At 48.4% G+C, this 24798-nt stretch overlaps 5 protein-coding genes across 5 annotated transcripts; 1 reads left to right on the top strand and 4 right to left on the bottom strand.

The window, feature by feature from the left end:
- Positions 1–343: 343 nt before the first annotated feature.
- Positions 344–2941, bottom strand: YALI1_E09155g (uncharacterized protein; the record flags this gene model as incomplete). Its single annotated transcript, XM_068282923.1, has 3 exons — positions 344–593; positions 2418–2612; positions 2751–2941. 3 exons carry the CDS (start codon positions 2939–2941, stop codon positions 344–346), a joined length of 636 nt encoding a protein of 211 aa, XP_068139024.1.
- A 2158-nt stretch (positions 2942–5099) lies between these two features.
- Positions 5100–6387, top strand: YALI1_E09128g (uncharacterized protein; the record flags this gene model as incomplete). The annotated part of the gene is made up of 2 exons (XM_503670.3): positions 5100–5103; positions 5672–6387. The coding sequence occupies 2 exons, from the start codon at positions 5100–5102 to the stop codon at positions 6385–6387; spliced, it is 720 nt and encodes a 239-aa protein (XP_503670.2).
- A 428-nt stretch (positions 6388–6815) lies between these two features.
- On the bottom strand, positions 6816–10304 carry YALI1_E09082g (uncharacterized protein; the record flags this gene model as incomplete). The annotated part of the gene is made up of 1 exon (XM_503669.3): positions 6816–10304. One exon carries the CDS (start codon positions 10302–10304, stop codon positions 6816–6818), a length of 3489 nt encoding a protein of 1162 aa, XP_503669.3.
- A 2727-nt stretch (positions 10305–13031) lies between these two features.
- Positions 13032–13427, bottom strand: YALI1_E09051g (uncharacterized protein; the record flags this gene model as incomplete). Its single annotated transcript, XM_068282922.1, has 1 exon — positions 13032–13427. One exon carries the CDS (start codon positions 13425–13427, stop codon positions 13032–13034), a length of 396 nt encoding a protein of 131 aa, XP_068139023.1.
- Positions 13428–16592: 3165 nt separating this feature from the next.
- On the bottom strand, positions 16593–18740 carry YALI1_E08997g (uncharacterized protein; the record flags this gene model as incomplete). Its single annotated transcript, XM_503667.3, has 1 exon — positions 16593–18740. One exon carries the CDS (start codon positions 18738–18740, stop codon positions 16593–16595), a length of 2148 nt encoding a protein of 715 aa, XP_503667.3.
- Between the last annotated feature and the right edge of the window lie 6058 nt (positions 18741–24798).

Genomic DNA, 24798 nt, shown 5'->3' with positions numbered 1-24798 from the left:
ATGTCCTTCTGCTTTGTACGATGAACTTACGCTCGGGTTGTATGGTGATCATTCCTCACATACTACTCCTCGATCTGCATCGTTGACATAATGTATTTCCACCTCTCGGATCAGCTGAGCACCTCGATAGAGCATCATATGGAGAATACCGGTCGTCATAATCAAAGAAGACGCCTAGGGGTTGATCTGAACTTCCCCAGTGAGAATTCAACGTCGTCAAACTAAGCGTTGAAGTCAGACAGACCCTTGATAGGTGTAGATGGTGATTGTGATGTTTCGTTGAGCCCATGACGGACTTGGAAATGTCAGTTTTGCCGGTAGAAGTGTTGGCAGCAACAAATACTTAGTCTAACTGGTCTAGATGGCACACGGCTTCCTTTTCGAACGTCTCTAGCTCAAATGGGAACTCACGTGCAGGCTGGGGAACAACTTCGGAGAAGTTGGCGATCCCTTTGTTCACGTTAACCACATGAGCCCAGTCGTTGTTCTGCTGTTGCTTCACATGGGCAGCAGTTTGGACTCTTCCAAAGGTGATGTCGTTGAGATGCAGATCGTCAATATGGTGTCTAGAGGTGCCATCCACAAGTTCAATGCTTAAGATGAGCGACAAAGGGTTTGCTCCACTCTAAACCCCCCCCCAGTCGTAGTTAATTCACCATATGAGTCCTTCACAGCCACCACTCCCAGCTCAGCTTCAGAGTTGGCAACGTTGCGTCGAGACCCCGCCCGCAGCCCGGAGGAACGTCAAACAACCCGCCCCCATCTCTGTACAGCAAAAAACCCTGTTCATCTCTTTTGGCCAGCTCCACTCCTCCAAGTGCAAACAGCATGAAACTCGCTCTGCCGAACAATGAGCCTACAGACCTGTTAACAGCAAACGAGTTCTTGAAGACCGCCACGAGACCGCAGGTCGTGATGTCCTCGTACCCGTAAATGGCGCACTGTAGCTGACGTATGAATCGCACATCCGTTAGGTTGGTCGTCAGAGATATGTTGGAAATATGACGCAGTGATAGTTATGGAAACGTGGTTTGGTGGCCAGAAACGTGACCTAAGGCTCTGCTTTCGCGACTCAGAGTCGGTGGAGGAGGGCAGTTTGGGTCACCCCGAAGCAAGGGAGCCGTATATACAATAACAGACAAGTCAGGGGGCCTAGTGGATCCCGTTTTCGTCCTAATTGCGGTCAGAATGTCGTTTATCACCCAGTTTCGGTGTAAGGGGAAGAAAAAGATTGAGATACGCTGATAATGTCGTTTGTGCATTATTCATGCATCAAGCATGCATCAAATAGAAGTTTTTTTTTTTTTTTTTTTTTTTTTTTTTTTTTTTTTTTTTTTGAACGGGTTGAGGTAGGCAGAAACAGGAAAGGTGTGAAAAAAATGGATAAATTTTTGTGTCATATAGATTCAGGGAGGTCGTTCATGTACTGGTACCAAATATCATCTGCTTGAGTGTATTGTTCTATTGCCAGTATAGTATGTCAACGCGCGTGATGATTCACATCCCATCGGACGTCGACAGGTTTTGGTGCACGTTTGCGAGTTCGACCTCTCCGTGGATTGATACCAAGGCCGGAGAGCCTGCGGGAGCAGTATTATACAGTTTCTTGTCGAGGCTGGTGATAGTTCAAGAACGAATTGGAGTCGGAAGGCGAGTTAGTTGAAGCCGCTTGAAGCCTTGTTAGAGACACCAGATATACCACCGGTTTGCTGGCCATTAGAAGCAGAAATCTCAGAACCGTTGGAAACGTGGCCGGAGTCAGAACAATTACAAACATCACCGGAAGCGTCGGAGATAGAATCAGCCTTAGAAGCGTTTCTGAGCTCTTTGCCTGATCCAACCAAGACTCAAGTTGCTCACTGAGAGCTTGCAGTTGTTGAAGAGAAGTTTGCAGAAGAAAGAGGAGCAGTGGCTTCAATTTTGCGTGCGAGTATCTGCAAACGATTCAGGAGTAAACGTGACAATCGCTGCCTGAACCAGTTGTCTGGCTCCTAAGGACAGAGGAAGTCTTAGTGTTGAGCCTGGTGAGTCTTTCAACCAGAAGTGAAGGTGAGAGAACATTGCAATTGGCTAGTCTTAGAGGTGGAGGCATGAACGAGGAATTGAACTGGGAGGTGGTGGCAGAGGGTACTGGGGGCAGAGAAGAGTCGGAAGAGTCGCTGCTCTGTTAACCAAAACAGAAATGAAGACAAGGACTTCTTCGATTGTCTGTTGAATTTCGTAAGAGTTAGGCAATTGAGACGAAATATTAGAGAAAAAGTCAGTAGCAGCACGGAGTATCCTATCGAGGGCAACCATGTCAGGGTCAGGGGCTGAAGAGATGGGAGTTGGTGCAGGATCAGTAGCAGTAGCGTTTGAACTAATTGAAGATCCAGCTGATGTTGGGGTTACAATGATGCTAGATTGGGTTGAAAGACTTGACCTGGAAGCTGTGGAATTGCGTGAGGTGGACCCGGCTGTCGTAGAAAGAGGGAGCACTTGACACGGGAACACTAGACGCGGAAGTGGCGGAGAGAGAAGTATCAAAGACTGATGTAGAAGAAGGAGATCGGCTGTTGGAACTAGAGTCTTCAGACGAAGTAGCTGGGTCTCCGTATGAGTAAAGGAAGGGGCTGGGTTAGAAGCTGAATCTGAATTTAAGGCAGGATCAGTCCTAGCAGTCCCCGAAGTAGTCTCCGAAACATAAGCAGAGGTGGGTATTGCAAATGGGTACTTCAATTGCAGTTCGAGCCTGCTGACACGAAACTGACGGAGGCCAATGGATAATCATTTGAACGCCGTCTTGCTCTTCTTTGAACCAAGCAACCTCCTGGGAATCCCAAAGTCGATAGACTGCGTTCATGTCAGATCCGTACTTTTGAGCGTTTTGAGGAGGAGCCTCAAGGAAGATGAGACGCCAGTCCAAGGCCTCATAAATTCTCCGGACGTTGTCTACAAACATGGCTTCCCATCAATTCTGGGGTCCATAGGTCAAGACATAGTTGTACTTGGCAAAGTTGTGGTTCAGGGCGAGGTCAGCAACAATCTGGGCAGGAGTGACCTTGGGCAATGATCACAGTGAACTCTAGGATATATCCTACGTATACAGAGATTCTCCTCTTCGTGGGATGTACCATCAGCATATATCTTGAGCTGGTCAACCAAAACATCGGCATGGGGATGGGGCTTGAGGGTACGAAAGCTGTTTCAGAGACCTGGGTTGCCAGTGACGTCGGCAGAAGTGACATAAAAACTCAAGAAAGGAATTACAGTAAAGAGAGACCAATTCAAGATGAAGTGAGTGACTGGAGGTGATAGCTGAATTGACCCTCCAACCGAGGGTATGCTATAATGAGGGACTGCTACAAGCCTGGCAAAGAGATAGAATGCTCGAGGCAGAGGGGTAAAGAACAAACATTTGAAGACTCAGTTGCCTTCTTCATTCGCCTCCCGAGGGCTTCCGAGACTCCCAAACTGCGACATCACGTTTGTAGCTCAGATATTTTCTGAAAACAGGAGATCGACGATGCCACCCCCCGACCCTTCTGGCCAACAACCAGAAGACCATAGCTGGGGGGAGGATCGTATTAAAATAAATGTAAGTAGTTATGGGTCAGTACTTAGCTTGGAAGATTGAGGTGGTTCCCTACTCTCATGTGACGATGGAGGTAGACAGATAGCAGCCGAAGCATACAGATGTTTCATTAATCATATTTTATTGGCTCAGGAACTTCATTATTATTGCGTCTGAGGTTCAAAGGACTGTGTTCAGCAGTTTGACAAACTCTGGAATGTATGCTAAACAATCAATTGTCGTCAACATAGAGCTGCCAGGCCCTGGTACAGTACATACTGTACGCAATATACCATTGGTCGTCGTAGATGGTGCTCATGAAGTTGAAGAAGAAACGTGCTTCCAATTTCTACAATTGTTGGTTGTTTTAACAGCTACTTGTAGCGGAGTAACCAAAACATGTTGGTGGTGACTGATTGGAGTGTTTTGGGGGCTCTTTCTGATGTGGACCAAGTGCCCACCAGGAAGTCGCTAGTTTCGGTACAGTACGTTACATCCTTTGACGTGAGTTGTACGTCGTTACAGTATTCAAACACACATTTGGGGTTCAGCAGCTGCTTTTGAAGGTTCTGTTCACTTACAGTAGCTTCTCTCAACAACTAAACAAAACCGCAACTCAACTATTTAACAAAAGAAGACTGGACTTAACTAAATACTGTAGCTCAACAAAAGAACGACGCCAATACTCAGCAACTAAACACCGAACCCCAAATATAACACTGGCCAACTAAAGCTGTTGTTTGGACAACCCGGACGGCATTTCTGGCTCAGAAAAACACCCCAAAGCAAAAAATCAGTCGGTGGAGCATCAATACGCCACACAACGCTCCAACCAACACCATTCTCCCCTCCACCCACTTCACGTCGAAGACGACACAGTTTGAAACAGCAAATAAACTCCGTGCTATTAGCAGAATCGCGTGACCACTCGTGTGAGAATACCAGTATTGTAAAGTAGCTGTTTCATAATAAAATGTGGGTTTGAAGACTCTCAAAATGCCCAATGTTGTTGTGGACACGATGATTGGGCGATACCCACGTGTAGCTCTGCTCAAGGCGGTTTCTCCAGTCCCACCAGCATTTCAATCGGCCAATTCTCCGTCAATTTACATCAATTTTATGTCCGAACTTCCCCAGTAGCAAGCCTTCGTACTCCACTGTGATTCGAGGGCTCACTTTTGCTCCGTTACTCTTCGCATTTTCAATTGCTGTGCATCTCATATTCGTAATCAAACATCGAGACCCACGCAGTGGGGATTTTAGGTTGAATAGACAATGCCTCAACTGGCAGACCAAACACCAAAGAAATAGTATCATACCGGATGGGGAATATATACAGTGAGAATATAAAGACTTAAATCTCACAAGAGGAGCTATCCAACCAAACCATTCTTTCTTCCATATCTCAATCTCTCTCGAACGCGCTCATCACGCCCTCTCCCCCCGTTCGACCAGCTGCAGGCAGGGGGTTAGGGTATCACAAACCAAAAACATTGGGCTGAACTGCTCCAGTGTGCTCTTTCTTTACCAACACAACACACACAAGATGAGTGAGTACTATTGGAGATGGATGGAGCTGCCGCGAACACTGCAGAAAGCTGCACTAAACCGGATTGTGCGATATCTGCGACTTGGTTGTTACGTGGTAATAGAGGTTGAAAGCATGATACGGGGCAAGTTATGAACCACTGTTGCTTCACTCGGTTGCAGTATCTGGTGTACGACAGCTAAAGGCAACTGGCGGTAGTAATTGAACCTTGGAGGCTGCTAGATGTGGTTCTTTGCCACTTGGAACACGTTGTGGCCTCATCTACTCACATTGTGACAATTGAGACAATGCAGAGATGAAAGGAACCATTTGATTCTGGAGTGTAGGCTACGTGCTGAAGCTAACGTTGAGCCCGAGCATGAATCTGAACATGATACATTCATCTGACGCGTCGATTAAGGTACTTTTCAACTAGCTATGACCGTTTGTTCATCGGTGTGATCACCTTCAGGACCATCGACTTGTCTGTGTCTCCTGCAACTGCCTCAACCAGTATCATTGCTATTTCTGTGCCACGCATTGAACAACTGACTCTTCTACCATCTTCATTCTTTCCCATGTTAACCCAGTGAAATTCGCCCGACCCTTCTCTACATTCTCGGCGCTCTTCAAGGAGGCTGCCACTAAGACCAAGGCATCCAAGGCTAAGGCTCCCACGACTGCCAAGAAGGCTGCTAAGAAGGCCCCCAAGGTGACTCCCTACAAGGCTACCAAGGAGGACCGAGGCAAATACGGCAAGCTCAACAAGACCGAGATGACCCGACTTTTCGAGACGGAGGCCGACACCCTCAACATGGACCGCGTGCGACTTCTGCGACGACATATCCTCTACAACTCCAACCGAGACCGTCTTCCCCCTTACACCGCTTGGCTCAAGTCCGAGTCCAAGGAGAACCCTGGTACCAAGTTGCCCGAGCTTGCCAAGCGGTACTCCGCTATGTCCGACTCTGAGAAGGCTGAGATTGCTAGACAATACGGCCCCGACGCCTCTGAAGAGGGCAATGTGTACGATAAGTACGACTACAAGACCATCAGATACCCCAAGCTGTCCGGTCTCAACGTGTACCTGGCAGAGGCACTCAAGGACCAGACTCGAGTCTTGGAGGACAACAAGCTCAAGTCCACGATCGCCGAGTGGTCCGCTCTTCCCGAGTCCAAGAAGCAGCACTACAACGATCTCGCCAAGAAGAAGAACGAGTCCAACGCTTCCCGTCTGCTAAAGATTTTCGGCGAGGTCAAGGATCTGTACGAGCAGGACAACCTTGCTATTGGCGGACGTAAATAAGGATGCTGCAAGTACTGTAGCGCGAGTGGGGACATCAGGATAAGTTCGTTGAGTTAACATCGCTAGTTAACTGCAACCGTTTGGTTGGTATCTTTTGGCGTTATTAACCGGCATTATACCGCGCAACATAATTTGGTGGAGGAAACTTCTGTACTAATACATTTATTATTCTCGAGATTGAGAGTACGAGTACACACTACAGCACATACTGTACTGTACAGTACGCACTTGTACTTGTAACTGCTTGTAATATGACTACAGCTGCTGTCTGATACTCACCATATATACTTGTACGATATATAAAACGAGGCCCTAATAACTACGAGTAGTGGGAAAAACTAGCAAGCACATGTAGTGCACATATATATACTCCTACAAGTACTTTGTTCTAGCAATTACAATACATCAATACCATCATTATCAATTAATTAACCCAATAAAGCCTGTGGAAAGTCCTGCAACTTTCTATTAATGTCCGTGCGGGGCTGAGCGTCTCCGAAAATGCAATCAAAGTCTGTGAGGAACAGCACGAAAATGCCAGCGGGCACGTTAACCGTTGGCGAAAAGACGATTCCGACGTTGCGCAGGTTCATCTTGTTGTAATCCTGGTGCTCGATGATCTTGCACAGATACTGTGCCAGCACAAACAGCAGGTCACGCGACTCGGCGGGGAGCTGCTTGACGAGCGTTTTGAGCTCGTAGATTCGATTCACGATGTCCGGAATCTCCATGGCCCGTCGGAACGCCGGCGACAGCTGCTGCGTCAGAATCAGAGACGGCATCTCCCGCAGAAACAGTTTCAGTAGACCGGCTACTGCATGTACATCAAACACCGTCGACGAATCCGACACCAAATCAATGTCGTAATGGTCGTTGAAGCGGGCCTTGAGAATTCGAATGGCGGATGCTGAACCGGAGAGTCGGAAAATACCTTCTTCGAAATGCGCTTTCTGATCGTCCAGGTATTGGATGCATCGCCAGACAACCGACGGCACTACATGGCCGTCAATATCCTTGCTAGACGACTCAATCGCCTGCAGCAAGGGAACTCCAAACACGCCACCCTGGTGGTAGTCATTGCCGTCGAACTGTGACTGTGTGGGCGTGGTGAGCGACGGGGTGGTAGGTCGCTCCTCACGTTGAATCATGCCCTCAGCCTCAAGCACCGACTGCAGGTACTCGGGTGTCGACGTGTGCTGCTGTTGCTGCTGATGCTGGCGGTCCGAGTTTCCCTTTCGGAACAGGAAGAACTTCTTCTTCTCTTTGACCTCGGGAACGGGAGCCTGGATAGGAGTAGAGTGTATATTGTGGTTGGGGGAGAGACTCACGTGGTCGTCGATTCCGTCGTTCTGGAGTTGTGCGTTGAGCGACTGGGAAGACGGCGAGTATTTGTAACCCCACTTCTGCAGGTTCTGGATGGGCTCCGACGCAATGGGGGCTGAAATGCGGCTGTTCGAAGAGCTAGTAACCACCCCAGAACCGGTGTTGATGCGTGTTCCACTGCCATTACCACTACCAACAGTCTCACTGCTACCGACATCAATACCCAGACCAGTGCCTATTTGTGACTCCATGACAGAATCAATAGCCTCAGTTGTGGGAAGCGTGGGGGTGGGGGCCTCAGAATACTCATCGTAGATGGATTCTCCGTAGGCGTTGAGAGTGCTGGTGTTGGTGGGGACGGTGGTGATGGCTGGTGAATGAATGGACTTGATGGGCGACTCCGGCTCGGGCAGCGTCACAAACTCAAGAAGCGCCTCAATCCAGTCATCTCGCTCGCGGTCGTTTTCAGCACACAGCACGTGCCGAACATAGTCCTTCTTGCGGGGCTCCATGACCAGAAAGGCATGTCGGTACGCGTCCTCGGAGTTGGAGTCCTCTTCCTGTGTTTGCCGTCCGATTCGGGCATTGTAGAGCCGAATAGCACCAAGATGGGGCCCGTTGGGCGACTCATAGTAGTTGAGCATGGGTCCATCCAGCACAAAGTACCGCAGTTTCCAGCCACCAAACGACTTGCCTCGTTTAGTGAGGAAGCCCTCCTTACGGGCATCTCCATCAGGCACATCCAGAGGGTCGATGGTGTTAGTAGACAGAAACTCGCACAGTGTCTGAGCAGCAGAAGAAGGCAGTCTGGGAATAGCCAACAGCGAACCAAACCAGCCATTGAGCTGATCCTTTCGAATATCGACTCTAGCGGGGGCGTGTGACGTGAAGAGCGACCGGTCGGGGATTTTCGTTTTGAAGGATGGAATCTGGGGAGCAATGGCATTGTCCAGAGCAACAAAGGCATTATATTCCTTGCTGCATCGCCATAAAACCTTCGAAGTGGCTCTGTCCGACACAGACAGCACGACCACTGGGGTGTCCTTCTTGCGGGCCACACCTAGTGAGGAGGCCACATCCACACGAATCGTAGACAACTCTGTGGGCTTGACGTACAGAGTGATAGGTTCGGGAGCCAGCGCAGGAGGAGGTAGCGACGGAGTAGTGGGAGCAGCCGCCGCACCCATAGATGCAGATTTAGACATGGACACGGCGCCTAGGGTGTTGTCGTCAGAAGACACGACGGAGGCCATGCTCTTTTTGGAGCGCAGACGGGGGTCTCGAGACGGCGACTTTTCCGGTACCAGAAATGAGTCATCATTGAGCGTGTCTGATTTGGTCTTGCGGTGCGTCTTGCTGTTGTCGCGGTCCTCCTCAAACGAAAAGCCCTTGGGTTCTCTAGCCGACGAGACTGCTGGCAAGGGGTAGGGCAGGGGCACGATGGGTTGGGGAATGTGCTTGGAGGCAGCTGTGGTTGCGCCTCCATTGTTACTGCCGGCGCTGGTGTTGTTGATGGATGTGGCGACAGAGGATGTCGATCCGTTGGGCGAAGGGGTGGAGCTTACGGCGCTCTTTGCAGAGGTGGCAGTAGTGGAATTATTGTCGTCAGATTGTGGTGGCAGAGAAGATGACACGGCCGATGTGGCGGCAGTGGTTGGAACCACGGTAGTTACACTGCCGTTTGCGGTACTGGAGGCATTCCCAGGGATGGAGTTACCTGTGGATGTGTTGGTTGCTGTAGGGGGAGGTGACGCGTTTGTGGTGGCGTTTGTTGAGCTGGTGTCTTTGCTGGCGGTGGCGTTTGTGCTGTCTCGCTCTCCCGTGGCTCTCAGAAGCCTCCGCTTGTATCGGGCGTTCACTTCCAGCGAGCTGTCGAGGTCCCGTTGCAGGTCCAGAATCATCTGCCGTTGCTTATTGACCATAGCCCACAGCTGGGTGTTTTGGTACGAGTTGTGTGAGAGCTGCACGGTGCGCTCGGCCAGCATGTTGTAGAGCTGGTCCAGCGACGCGGTGGCCTTTTCTGGCATGGACAGGTCTGGCTGGACCAGCTGCTCTAGCGTGTCCAGGTCGTTGGACGACATGCTGTCAGTCTTTTGGTGGAGCGAAATGTGGTCTGGCGCAAACACGTCTGACGGGGTGCGCGAGTGCTGGGAAAAGTTGAACGACGAGTTGGACGGCACCCGGGCGTGGGATGCGGAGTTTTGGAGGTAGCCTGGCAGAGAGGTTCCGTTCACAGTGTTGTCGTCTGAAGCAGATTTAACTTTGGCAATATGCAGTGAGGCGTTACGCTTTGGAGGCGAGGGATGAAGAGTGCCATTAGTCCCGTTTGAGATTGACGGAGGGCCCATGGAGGCGCTCGCGGTCCGGCGCACCGACATGGAGCGGGTGGGCGACGACAGCGACGATACGGACGCTCGCTTGTCCCGCCGTTTGCGCAGGCCCAGAGTCGACCTCAGCGACGAGTCACTGCCCTGGCCAAAGACGCTGTTTTGCTGTGGCGGCGACGACGGCGTGCTGACCGCCATCTGGTTGGCCCACAGCGTGTACGAGTCCTTGAGCGTGGGCATTGGCGGATGTGTTTTAGAGACTCCCATGGTGGGGTATTTTGGGCGACAGTCGTATGAGTGATAGCCGATGATCGGTGCGTGTGAAACCGGTGGTCAACTGGTGTCTCGTGTGAGCAAACTTGTGTGTGTGTGTGTGTGTGTGTGTGTGTGTGCAACTAGAGCCGCTTGTGTTCCTGTCCGCCCGTCTATTTCCGTGGAACGGGAGTCTGTCGGTGTGCTGATGTGTTGTAGATGTCGTCGTAATGTCTCTGACTGTGGTGCGTCTCTCTCACTGTTATGTCTCGTTCGCAGTGTGCCAATACGCAGTGCGGCGTATGGTTGTGGGAGGCAGAGAAGAGAGCTGGATGCCGAGCTGAGAGAAGAGGTATCGCCTTAGTGGAAAAGTAGTCGGAGAAAAACAACGTCTCTCGCACTACACTTGTGTCTTTCTACCAAGGCCTGGATGATGGGTCAAAACTACCTGACCCCTCCCTGTTAGAGCTGCGTCTGGAGATATAAAGCTTGACAAGGGTGTGGGGAATCGGTGAGACGAAACGAACCGGTTGTAGGTCAAATTGGCGACCGCAGAGCCGGTATACACCCGCACACACATACATATAGATCTGACCTTCTCCACTGAAAATTCTGTTGACCTTTGGTCTCAATCACCTCCCATTATACACACACTTATCACCGCCATCTGGCTACCGGTAGTAGCCTTTTAGCATCCGGCAAAATGGACCGAGCTAAAACCACACTATGTCAAGCGAGTTAAAAGTCTGTCTACGGGTGGGTGTTGTGTTTTAAGACGATGGAACGGCGGTATTGCAAAATTGAAGGGATAAATCAACTATTCCGGCCGCCAGAATCCCATATCTGTTTTTATTTTCTCTCTAGCACTTCTCTCTGTCCACACAGAGTCGCTACCGTTACCCCACATGGCTTGATCTGCTGACTCCAAAAAATACTGCTATACATACACCCCTGTCTCAGACCAAGAGAGATGGAAGGTGCAGAAAATACCCTGCGAAAATAAAGACTGGCTGGAAAGCCGGCGGCAGGCCACAAAATCCAAAGCCAGACGACTTTCGGCGAAACCGTGTCACAAGAAAGCCCGCTTTGTGGGCTAGCTTCAGACTACTGGCCCACAAGAGCTCCCCTCGTCCTGTACAAAAGAGGCAATGGGGCAGCACGACCAATGCCAGGAGTAAAGCAAAACCAATTAGTGCAATTGGTCTTCCGCAGGGTCCATCACGTGACGCCAAGATGTCGACGATCATCGTGGCGATCCCCACATTAGCTCGTGTAGATCTCTGACAACATGTCGATCACCACATCCCTTGCTTCCCTGCAGACAGGAGAGCCGCAAATACAATGAAAGGCAACGGATAAAACGCAATGCTTCGCTGTGGCGAGCGTGAAAAAGCGAACGGCAGTCGAGCTGGCTTGCCTTTCCCAAGCCCAGTAACATGAACTGCGCGAATTACAGATCCCGTCGTATCCACCGCAGCTAGTATTGGCCAAGCCCCCGCCATAGCAAAACATAGCCGCAGTCTACTTGTACTGTAGCTGTTTGTCTGTCTTGCCCCACCCTTAGCCTTCCCCGTCTAGCTCCGGCCTTGTCTAATCTCCCTTTTATTTTTCCTGCCTGTACCGGCTCTGCAAGCCCCTGCAAGCCGTGCCCTTTATGTATGTAGCTACAGGCACCAGGACATACGAGAAGAACAAACACAGGGAGCAACTCCCAGACCCCTGCCAAACTCAACTCTGTGAAGTAGTGGATGGGGCTTAGGTAAGCGAACTTAACCGTCTAATCCGGCCACAATCGTATGATTTTGCTGGCTGCCTCTTGTCCGTGGAGCAACGGAGAGAAGACCCCGGAACGAGTTCAAGCACGTGCGTCATAGGCCACGGACGACGTGCGATACATGCGAAAGCACGAGAGCCCGAGCTATAGCAACTTTTGTTGTATCAAGGACCCATCCACGCTATAACTTGCTATAGTACATGCACAGGAACCTGTCAAATCTATGTTCTCTAGTAAAGGGTCCAGTTTTCGTCGTATCACTAAAAGAAATCCTGCAATCAACTCCTCTCGACTCCAGCTATCCGAAAACACAACCGACTTCTTGTCCACCTCATCCCTTCCGCAAGATAAAGACACAAGTCCACACTCTCACTTCACAGTTTAATTAATGTCTCGCTTAGGTGCGACCCGTCTGGTGGGGAATTTTAGAGTGACGGGAAGAAGGCAATTTAGAAACAAAGGGGTTGTGTGCTTTTTTGGAAAGAGTATTTACATAGCGTATTTGTGGGGCTATGGGTGTGAAATTTCAACCATGTGCTAAGGTGGATATTAAGAAGTAACTGGTAAATTATTTACCCCCTATCTCATCTACAGCACAAGCTAGAGCCTCCCATTTCAGCCGGTGTTTACTTAATCAACTCTAACTAGAAGACATTCAGAAACTAACTAACGGTTATGCAACCTTATCTCTTCTGATTATGTGATTATTGATCAAATATTGTTGATGATAATCCATCAAAGCGCTTTGAATGGTTTGTTTTGAACACCTACTAACTCCCTACATTGTTACAATCATTCTAATAGGGGCTTTTGTTGTATCTAGCGCTACTGCAAGATGGAATTGTATGTATGCACCTGTCAAACCCCTGAAACAAGTGACACCAAGTGTCATACAGTCCTGTCTCCACACTGACAGTCTAAAATACAACCAATTATGCATTTACTTTCCCCCTCACCTCGTATTGACTCTACCCGTCATCACAGGTCTTACTGACATCAATGTACTCATCGACAGCAGCCACTAGTTCACTGTTCTCCCTCCTACTGTCACGAAGAGCGGATTCCAACGAAGAAATACGATCTTTCAACGACTTCACCTGACTCTGCTTGCGCGAACGGTACTTTTGCACCTTGCTCATAACCTTTTGTCCGTAAATTTCATGAAGCTGCTTGGCAGATGCAGCCAGCTGGCTGTTGTGGTCCTCCAGGGTCACGTGACCAACAGGAGTCCCACTTTTTTGGGCCCGTAGCGTTTCGATGATTTCATGGGCTTTGGTTAACTCGGTTTTAAGATGACCAATCTCTGCATCTTTGCCATAATCGCGCTTCAAGGGCTGATATCGTAGTAAGCAGAGATGGAACATCGTGTGAGCTGTGTTTGCGATCACGTGAGGGGAATTCGTAGCTCCCGGGTGAGTTTCCTGGGAAATGTGGCCTTGATGCCTCACGTGATCGTATGTTATCACGTGACAATCGCGTTCTGTCGCGTAGTTCGTTTATCGTGTGTTTCACTTTGGGACTGAGATGTGAATCACGTGGTTGTGGAGGTATGTCCACGTGATTAGGTGATGAATTATTGTGTCTTTCATTCACATCGCTCTGATCTCTCACGTGATCCCGTTCATCCATATTGGTATCAGTTTTTGGTGATTGTTGCAAATGGGTAGATTTAGATGGTGTGCATGATGTGCATGTTAGATATGCATGCAGGTGTGGGTGTGTAGCCGGGGAAGGTGATTTGCGGAGCTGGAGGTGTTCTTGACTGTTTCTCTCATGGCCTTTTGTTTCTGCGCTCCTTACGACGGTTTAATGTGTTTATCAGAGACCCCATATTTGTTGGTATTAGTTGTGACCAGGTTATTTGGTTTTTAGTTGAAAATGTTCATAACAGTGTGAACGGCATTAATTAAATGAATAGTTGTGTTCCAGGTCTCAATCACTCCATCCACCCAAAAGCACTGATCACACAGTCTTCAACTGGTGATAGGCAGACCCCGACAATGGGAATCTCACTGGATCGAGAATCATGGATGATCTGATCTAGATCTGTGAAATGGCAATTGTGGACAGATCTGTGCCTGAGAGACGAAAGTACCAAGTACAGTACATACTGTACCGGTACAAGTACCGCTGTACGTACTTTTCTGGTGAGTATGTGATTGAATATCGAGCACGAATGACCTTCAACCACCTCTACATGAACCACCTGCCTTCAAATCTCGTCTCGCTACTGCTACTGGACTGGTACACAGTATGAACTGTACACTACACCAGTATGAACTGTACGCTACACCATCCCTCAGTTACAGTACAACGAGCACCGCACAGTACGACATTGACGATCCTCGGATCGACCGAACCCCACTGTTGATCACGTAACCCTGGAGGATCTTCGGGTAGATCAGAGGAGATCATCATTAGCTAAGTAAACAGAGCAGCGCCGTGTCCAACAAGCTTAATAGTTTTGAGCAACAAAGTGTCCTTTTACAGCACTGATTTGCAGACAAGCGAACTCACCAGAACCATCTTTCAAAAATAGCACGCTGCAATTGAACTCGTTGTCTTACTGTACCGGTACTGTACTGTAGTATGTACTCGTACTCATACAATTAGCTAAAGACTGAGCCTCGAACGAAAACACCATCGTTGCTATAGTTATTATAATAAGATAAGACGGTTCTGTGGGGTAATAATGGGTTGTCTCCCCGTATTATTAGTGCGATAATATGTCTTGTCATCTTCATTTGTCACTTGTCACTTGATTGTGTCTTTTTCGATTATTATATCAGATATCAATGGGTGCTAAAGACAACCAACACTGCCACCGTTGGCCTACATCTACCGACTTGTACTCATAGGCTTTTCTTAACGAAGACTCTCATTTAACTACTAGTACTGAATCTCTCTTCTAACTTCTCCTCGTTCTAGTATGGTGACACCATCATTCTCAATAGGTCCGTGTATAGTTGGTGATTGACGATAGTGAACGTCATAGTCAACCCCCGCTCCCCCTCTCTCCCTCGCTCAAATACGACCCGCAACTAAGACTGCATCGGTCTACTGTACAAGGACAGTACATACTCATACTTGGGCATCTCTTGTCTTGGTTAGCGTGGTCTAAACCCTGGTGGGACCTCGTGACCGTAATATCTGCTGGTGCGTTAGCGCTAATGCACCACTTCGGACATATTCTGGTTACTCAGCTGAAACAAGGCTTTGTTCAGGAAACTGTGACTGTCTCATTTCTATTGGACAAGCCTTAGTCCGACTTTTGAGACCATGGTTTCACATTAACAAGAACCAGCAGCAATGAACACTACAGTATGTACTCGTACCGTATGTACAGCATCGTACAAAAAAATTAAACCAACTGGTGTATTTAGCTGCCTATCTGCTAGAGAGGGGATTTAAGTCGACTAGACGAGTGATACTCTCAGGTTTTTTCCTGATTTCGTCGGTCAGTTATTTCCTCTGTGATTTTTCTTCTCGCATTTCTGCACATTCTTCGATTGTCAAAACAAAGATGATGAATAATCGAAAATTGCTCCGAGACATGCCACTTCTGAAACTAATGAGATGAGCGTGGACGAGCACGAGGTGGAGACACAGTTTGTGCCATTCCAACACTTATATCTTCTCCGTTTACTCCATCCATTCTGTATCGTAGTACAACTTGTACTGCACTTATTGATGTCTTCAGTCCCTCCAACTAATCTTGTCACTTGTACTTGGAACTCTTGTATCTTCTAACTAATACTCCGAACAAATGCCAACTAATACAACGTATCTTGGTCAGACTGCACCAACCTGCACCGCTAAGACATCCCCACACTAAAAAGCAAACAGAAAAGAAATGTTTCAGAGAAGACGCAAAAAGTAAAGACATTTCTCACTAACCAGGTTCGATCATTTTAGCGCGGTCTAGAACTGACACTCCGTGGGCTCGGTATACACAGCATTCTACAAGCACCAACAAGCACTGTATCAAATATAATAACACCCTGACTCAGATCTCAAACCAACAAAAACACAGCCGTATCGTCCCATATATGCCAGTAGAGCGGAATGCATACATGCAGTTATGTCTGTGGCTATCTACAGAAGAGTCTCCTCGTATCGCATCGTATCGTACAGTGGTTGACACCGATGAGACGTATCGACGCAACTCGTATCAGATAGCAAAGATGCCAAGAGACGCACCGAATCAGGGTTACGTCAGATTCACTCTGTACTACAAGTAGTCGCTCCGGAGTCTCATCTCCTGATGCATAGGAATAAAACTATCGTACAACTCTTGGTACTTACTGCACCTCATTTCCCTCATCTACTCGGCTCTTAATCATAATCACGATAAATAAAATAGTCTACTTGGCACAAGGTGCTGGAGGTGTCCTCAAAGGTACACATGAATGGGGTATAGGGAATCATCTCACCCAAGAGTTATAAATGCTCCACTCAGCTGGCAAAACTCTCATTGCACTCCATACAGTTCTTCGTGTGTTTGTGCAACTTCATTTAGGCAGCTTCGTTTAGATAAAACACCGCATATCCGGCTCAGGACTGCTAGGAGCAGTGCTCAATCTCGTACTAACCGAACTTCTCTGAGAAGAGTCAGGAGAAGCATCACTCTCCTCCAATGCAGGACCCAGCTTGTTGAGTCGTCGGGGCAACGGTCGAACTGAGGGACTGTTGGTCATGGTCAAAAAGGGCTTGGAGAAGCACTCGGGCAGCTCGACATTGTCTCTGGAGGGTCGGGGAGGAGGGGTTGCAAAGGTGGCAGGAGAAATGGTGGTTGGAGTAACCAGGGTCGCAGGCTTGGTGAGCTCTTTGGCGGCAAAGCCACGAGCCAATTCACGTGATCGAGGCGACATTTCCTGAATCTGCTGCTGGATCAGCGCAATGTTTGCCGAAATGTCATTCCACTTGGTCTGGTCAGAGGACGAAGACGAGGTGGAAGACGTGGGTTGGAGTTGAACAGGAGACTCGGGAAGCACCATCGAGTGGTGGGAGGTGTCGTAGGCAGCGTCCGAAGCGTACACGTGGCTGCTTCGGGTGGAATCCGGAGGAGTGATCTGGTATGTGTGGTGGTTGGAGGTGTACTTCCATGTGTCCCAGGGACACTGCTCGGGGGCAACCACCTGAGGGACGGGAGTCTGGGGAACAGGAGATTGGTTGCCGGAGTTTGCGCGTCGACGGAGCAGGTTGGCCACGTGTTCTCGAGCGTAGTTGGGGCTGCCGTTGAGCTTGATGTTTTCGTTCTCAATCCGTTCGTTGTGCACAGCGGTGGGGGTGGCAGTGGGCTCCAGACCGAGATCAAGAGATTGCGAGGGAGAAATAGGAGGCAGAACAGGAGAGACCTTGGAACTTGCGACAGAAATGGGAATGGACACAGACTCGGGAGTGGGAGTGCTGTGGGAGGTGGAAACTCGGGTAGAAGTTGTGGTGTTTGTGGTTGTGGTTGTGTGCGAAGTGGGGGTGGGGGTGGTTTCCTTGGCCTCGTTAGCCTCCGCTTCTCGCACACGTCTGAGGGCCGCCTCGATTTCGGCGTCGCTACCCTCTTCATCGCCCTCCATGTATGCGTGCATGTTCCACTCAAAGTCGCCCAGGTCATCAATGCCAAACTTGTTGCCCAGGCTGCCCTTCTTGGACGACTTGGTTTTGGGTGCCGCCTTGGCGCTCTTGACGCTCTTGACGCTCTTGGTTGGCTTGAGCGTCTTAGAGTTCTTGGGGCTCACGCTCTTGATGCTGGGGGACTGTGCAGGGGCAGATTGAATGCTCTCTGTTGTGCTGCTGATGGAGGCCTTTCTGGAAGAGAAAGAACGAGTTGACTTGAACCGGTTGAAAAGTCCCTTCTTGGGTTCTTCCTCATCTTCGTCGTCGTCCCAGCAGGATACGGGATTCTGAGGAATGCGGATCCTTTGCGACCGGGTTGTGTAGGTTCTGGGTAGGGTGGTCATTGTAGACAGGTCTGGGGAATGGGGGATGTTAGCTGTAGCTGGTCGCTCGGAAAAGCTCGATTGACGGAGTCGGGGACTGTCACAGGGGATACTCTGAGCTGTCGCACTTGGAGGAGCAGGGGTGGGTTTCAGAGAGAAGTTGGACGCGACAGAGAGTCTCTTGTTGGTGGAGGTGTTGGATGCCGCTGCTGTGGAGGGTCTAGTAGACGACGGTCTGAGAGAGCAGGAGTCGCTGAAAGGGTCTTCGCTGGCTAAATTGAAATCGTTCTGGTTCCGAGAGCGTTGATCCGGACGGTGTCTCCTTATAATAGACGCATTATCTGAGACAGTATACTTATTGGCTTGGTAGGCTAGACTCCTGGGATCGGTGATATCTCTTTGTTGCAGGGGCTCGCGAGCGTTAGCCTTGCATTGCAGCGGCTGCAAGGTTATTTGTGGGCCTGCACCTAGTGCAGCTGCAGACTGAGGTGTGGGTTTGGGACTCGCGGTCGACTTGCGCCATCCCTTGAGACGGTCCAGAGCCATTCGGCGGGTCTGGTGGAGCGTGTCCAGAGCGGAGCTAGTGTGCGAGCTGCTGGTGCTATACATGCTGCTGGCATAAGTAGAGTTGTTGCTGCGGCCGTTGTTGCTGCGGAGGGCGTTGGTGGTGGTTGAGTAACTGCTGGTGTCTGTGTAATTGAGTCCACGGACACCACTGCTGGCCACACTCTCGTCGCGCATGTGAATGGAGGGATCGGGGAGTGGGATCGTCGTGATAGTCGTGGATGTGCCGAAAGTCACGTCCCTCCTGCTTCTATATATCTTTCCACACCCACACAAGACAAGAGGGGAAGCCGCTAAACCCTGTGTAGCGAGTAACAGTGCTGTCAAGGTCTGAGCTACTTGTAGTGCAAAGAGGCAAGTCAAGTGTAACTGAAAAATGTCTGGAAAAAGCAAAGTGAGTTGGACACTAACTGTTGGGTCTTGCAATCCGTTTCACACACCCGCCCTTCGCTGAATCTTTCAGCTTGGTTCTAGTGGTGTGACAATTTTGTGTATTTCTCTCTCTCTTTTCGGGTTTAGGGTGATGACTCCGAATTATTACGATATTCGGTTTCAGTTTGTTTTTTTGCCCTTTTTTTTTTTTTTTTGCCGTTCTTTTTCTTTTCGTTTTGTCTATTTTGTCTAATCATCGTGCTTTGGTTTTGCGCTTTTCCCATCCTCGCTCTCCACACTATCATAGATACACTCTGTGCATCCTGTACCAGCGGCAGCTACTTGTAGTCTGTCTGACACAAAGTACAGCTAGACTAATTGGGCGTTTATGACTGCCATGGGGACACTGTCGTGCCTCGAATTATATATATTGCAGCTGTTATGACCCATAGTCCAGGATCCTTTCTTGTTTTTTCATGGTTTTGTTTTGTTTTTTATGTTTTATTCATGTTTTTTTTTTTTTTTTGTTTTTTGGCCGCATTTTCTACACTGGTTATTTTTCACAGGGAGCTCGTGAAAGCGCCAACAAAAGATCCACGGTACAATCCCCAGCAAACACAGTCTCTCCCACTCTCCAAGTACAAGTTCTACGGTGACGAACCTTGTGGGAACCTTGTTTGAATCCACGTAGCACCCTTGTTTGAGGATCTAAACCGGTGATACAGGGGACAAACGGCAGCGCAGAAATAGGGCTAAAGTGGAAGGCGGTACATGGAGTCTGTAATTGTCAGCATGGATCTTATCCAATTTATGACACCCACATCTACTCCGCCCTGAACACCCCAACAAATACCCCTGTAACCCGACAAGGGTCCCGGTAAGCTTAAAGGTTGGGGAGGCGATTCGAACACTGGGACGCATGTTTCTTTTTGCAACCCGAGATCTACAGGATCATCAAGGCAGGGATATCGCGGTAGGGGCGTGCCAAAAGAGCGGCCCAATACGGCGTGTTTGGAAGCCAAAGGAGATAATATTGCGAGACTTGATTTGGAGGTTCTGCGGCCAAAAAGACCTTCTCGCGCAAACCCATCAGGGCCGCCAGTAGCAGCGTTTGGAAAAATGCATACCCCACAAAATAACCAAGACAAGACACAAAGTGGGGTAGACCGACATTTTATTACCTTGTGTAGCTACAAGTAGTCCTTGTATCGATAAGCACAAGCCACTTCAACGGTGGGTCGTAAGAGCGAGCCATGGACTGGTGCGAAACAACATTTTTCCCCCGTTATTGGGAGCAAAACTTATCCCCTGTCGTCCATATTCACCTCTTGCGCGGTTGCACTATTGGTTGTCAGTCACTAACAGTCGCCGCCCAGCTTCAAATCCGCAGTTAAGACTCTAGTTGACCTCCATCTACCCTCAACAGACACCCCCATCATCTCCACTCGTTTAAACGCACTTATCAGCTGATTGTCTCACCCTGTAGCTAACGGCCCCCACTTGCTACAGTAGCGCAACGCTGATGCCAGGTTGCGGGGCAGAGAAAACACAAGCGAAGAGCGGCGGTGCAATCCGGCTGAAACAAGTCTTCTGCCGCAACATACCAATGCATCTCCAGACCCCGGAGGAATCTCTACTTTTGGTCTTCTCTAGCTACATGCTCATGTGTGCCTGAAACCACAGCTCTACAGCAGGTCCACTGTTTCTTGGGTTTGTTCGGAAAGAGATAGAGCTCTGGGCAAGAGCGGGGTAGGATGAGACACTCCAAGTACAGTAGGGGTCTGTGATATTTTCCCCCAAAGTGCCAGAATTTATTATCACTTTACTGCGTATACATTGGAATATTCAAATGGCCCCGTGTAATATTTTCTGCATATTCCAAACACGATAAAATTTGCATAAATAAAAAAAAATTAAAAATAAATATAAAACTGCATTACAGGTCTGCATGCAGATTTCGCTCTATTACCTCAAATTAACGATCTTTTTACGAGAAAATCCACATCCGTATAAAACGGCGTTGGCTCTCAAAGTCGATGGCGCCGAGCATACTTGTGTACCCCTTGAATCGTACGAGTTGGTCTCAACGGGGCGTATTGGTCACTTCCTTGACCGTCTCGCCGCATCCTTCATACGCCCTATTGTGTCTTCTGTCAGACGCAACCAGAACAAACAGTAATGTAGGCGGTATTAATTGCTGTACGAGTGGGTCGGCAGAAACGAGATTAACAGCGGGCATCCCACGGCTCATTTCGCAGACAGACCCACAGCTCGCGGGTGTTCGCTGCACGCACACGAGCAGATTTCATATTACGAGCCATTCCCCACTTTTGCACATCGCTGAGAGCATTTATTATGATATACCTACTCAAGTATATAGCCACTTGTAGATTCAGGGCAGCACCAAATTCAGTTCCTGGTTAAAGGGGGTTTCGGATACTGTTCTAGCTCTCCATCCGCTTATTCCGTGAATTGACATTGACATAAAGAGGAACCGCGGATGCCAAATAAACCCGGCGAATTGCTTCCCCTCTTGCTACTTGTAGTGGAAATTTCATTTTATTTTAAGGTGCATAAAATATCTGGGCTCGAGGCGCGTTTTATTCGTATTATCTGATCCTCGGTATGTGCAGTACATTCCATGCTGAAAGACATCTTGGCCAAAGCGCAAGGACAATAACCGAGGCCCCTTGGTTGATCAAAAACAGTTACTTTGGACTGTCTAAAGTTATATTACAACTCCAGCCCTCGTACGATACCGCTTCCACGTCTTTCTCCTTGCATTGGCCACATCGCTTGAGAGGACACTGACAGACATGGTCGTCATTGAGACAGCAGAACGATACCAGCATGTGATCATTCCTCAACTGTGAGCCGGTGTATCAACATGGGGAACTATAGGTACCCTTTATCTTTTCCTTGTCGTTCTCTCCGGGTCCGATACTTCTATTCGGCGCATATATACCCTCCTTGCATACCCTACAACTACTTGTAGCGCCCTTGTAGAACCCACTGCACATAGCTAATGAAAATAAATAAATACCAAGTCTACCTCCCACCTCTCACGTCACAGATTTTATCCATCTGTCTCGCAGCATATGCGGTGTCTGAGGTGAGTTCGTAGTTCCAGTACTTACGAGTAGAGACGTAAACGCGGTAATGGACACTGTAGACACGTGAAATCAAGGGCTCTATCTACCAACCAGCAAACCGACGTTTCATTCATCAATAGTCCGTGAACTCATGTGCTCTAGAGACGGTAGAACTGTATGGCACTATCACACTACAAGTAGTCGGACAGACACACTCCTGTCATGCCAGGTACAGTACCGCGACACATGCACTTGCAATGAAACAAATAATTCCATACGGCTGTATCAGCCAATTTATTAGCCGCTAAGTCAGATGTTCGACGTCAGCTTCTGTGAATTGGCATTGTACTGTATGTACTATACAGATACAGTATGTACAGCGAGGTGCAACCTTTGTCACACATCATTGACTTGAAAGAGTCCAGACGGAGTTCAATTGGGGAAGAACGTGTTTTAAATGTTTGAAGGGCATTTGGTGTGGTTTTAGTGAACTCCTGGTGTGGTTATAGGACCAATATAGTCGTGATTTAAACAGCAGAGAGGCTTGTATATGTCAGACCCTCTGCACCAAGATAATTATGTCAATTGATGACTTCTAGCACATGTCTTACTGCATACAGTACAGTACCTACAGTGTACATAACAATTGTTGTCATATGTCACTTTTCAAGCCATCTTTCATGATGTACTCATTGAAAAGTGGGCTATCATTAGTATCCGTCGTAAATGGTTGTCGTCATTGCTGCATGCTACTGATTGACTACTGTTAGCACCTCTCCAAACCAATAATTACAAAGTAGCACGGACAGGAAGCTACAACATTCTAGACTGACAAAGATCTGATATTGGCAAAACTGGCAGCTCTTGTGTCTATTTAGAACTAATTGAGTCAAGTGTTTCTCTGTCTTTGTGAAAAGCATGTTGTATTCCAGAGATCTTGGAGAGAGGTCATTTGCTAAACATATAGAACCACTAGAAGCTAGCGACTCAGTCTGAGAGTTCATTTATCCTGAATAATCGTCCGAAGTATTCACAGTTGAGTAATCACTTCTTGTATATGAGTGAAAACGGAACATTCTTACGCATCTGGGGAAACAACGAAGGAAGACATTGTACAAACAAAGCTGTTAAGTGAGGAACACCTAATGAAATACAACCGCGTTCCAAATTAATGACCCCACGGAGTACAGTACCCTAAGACTGTGCCAACGCATCTGGGGGAGCTATTCGTAATAAAACCCATGCTATGAATGTCTATGATCGCACGACTTTTGTTCCAGACGCTCATCGAGTAGTAGTGCGATCTCAAATGATAATTGAGTGAATCATTACGCCAAAGTAGAGCTATGCTTTGTATCTGAACTACTTCTAGCCTTACTTCGTGTAGACCTCATCCCTCATCCCTCCTCCCCCATGGTACACAAGCTGAGCCAACTAAGAGAGATTATGAGAAGAATGAATGTGAGTAGAACTCTTTCGTTAGAATAGTCAGCTCCAACAGCTATATATAATTCATTATATATATGCCAACTGGAGTCGTCAAGGCCGAGTTTCATAATCAAGGCAATGTAAGTCAGAGTCGGATCAGACAAGTAGAGTCATTGGGGCCTATGGAAGTGATAGCTCATTGGACTTTTTTTTAATCAAAATTATCTTAATCTATATAATTCCCAGATATTCACCTCACAATTATCTTCTTATATCTTCCCCATATCGACATATATTTAATTTCTTTTATGATATTTTCCTATAAATATTTTTAAATTTCACCATGACAGGAGATACTCAAATCACACATTCCTTCTCTTACGCGCACCAACGCGCCCCGGGGCGATTGTATCCTTCTTGAACTGACAGGTTTACAGAGAATTCCAGTTTTTATCTTATCACTCCTCTACAAAAATCCATCTCTTGCCCTATCTCAAAGTCACAAGCTATCTCTGGCGAATAGCAAATATACCTATCAAATCCACCTCCATGGTGAATCGAACTCACGTCTCCTGATAAAGTTCTCTTCAAACATTTGCTATCAGAAACATCAAAAAGCAACGGCTATTATTAGAGTCCAGTGGAAGCTGTTAGACCCTTTTTGACAGGAGCACATGGCACCTTGGGTGATGCGCACTGTTCAAACAGGCACCAGGGATCAATAACCCTTACCCACCCATAATCATCATTGCCACTTCCACCATCTGCCCTAGCCCTCTCCTCCCTTCTCCACTTGCACGGCAACCCCTCATGACCCCCTCAAATGCCTCACTCGCTCACACCTGTACTTAGGGTCATGGATCGTGTTGTAGTGCGTCTAAAATGTTGCATTACGGTTTTCATAAAACTCAATTTGGTTCGAGTGTGTTATCGTGGGATTTTGGTTGGAGGAGGGAGTGCGAGACTCTGGCGGCGTTGCGGACGTATAAAAGGGAGTTTTTCGTGTCGAACCACGTGCGGTTTTCTTTGGTCTCGTGACCCGCTCTCTCCTCGTCCGGTGAGACCCCCCAACCGGCTCTTTTCTAGTGCTTTTGGCAGCGCCGTCTACTCATGCACACCTCATCGCCTGTTCCTGCACTTAGGGGTGTAACGGCGATTTTTTTCTTTATATAAGGGCCGGATTTTGGCCACCGTGTTTCTTCTTCTCCACCATCTCTACCACGCCCGGACTTGACACCTACGCTTTGTGTAAGTTCATACAAAAGATCTGATTCTGATTCCGCGTTGATCCACCTTGATCTCCACCACCATCACCACCACAGCCACCATCACCACCACCACAC

Source organism: Yarrowia lipolytica, chromosome 1E (genome assembly GCF_001761485.1).
Source record: "Yarrowia lipolytica chromosome 1E, complete sequence".
In the NCBI taxonomy this organism is placed as follows: domain Eukaryota; kingdom Fungi; phylum Ascomycota; class Dipodascomycetes; order Dipodascales; genus Yarrowia; species Yarrowia lipolytica.
This window is presented reverse-complemented; position numbering and strand designations above follow the sequence as displayed.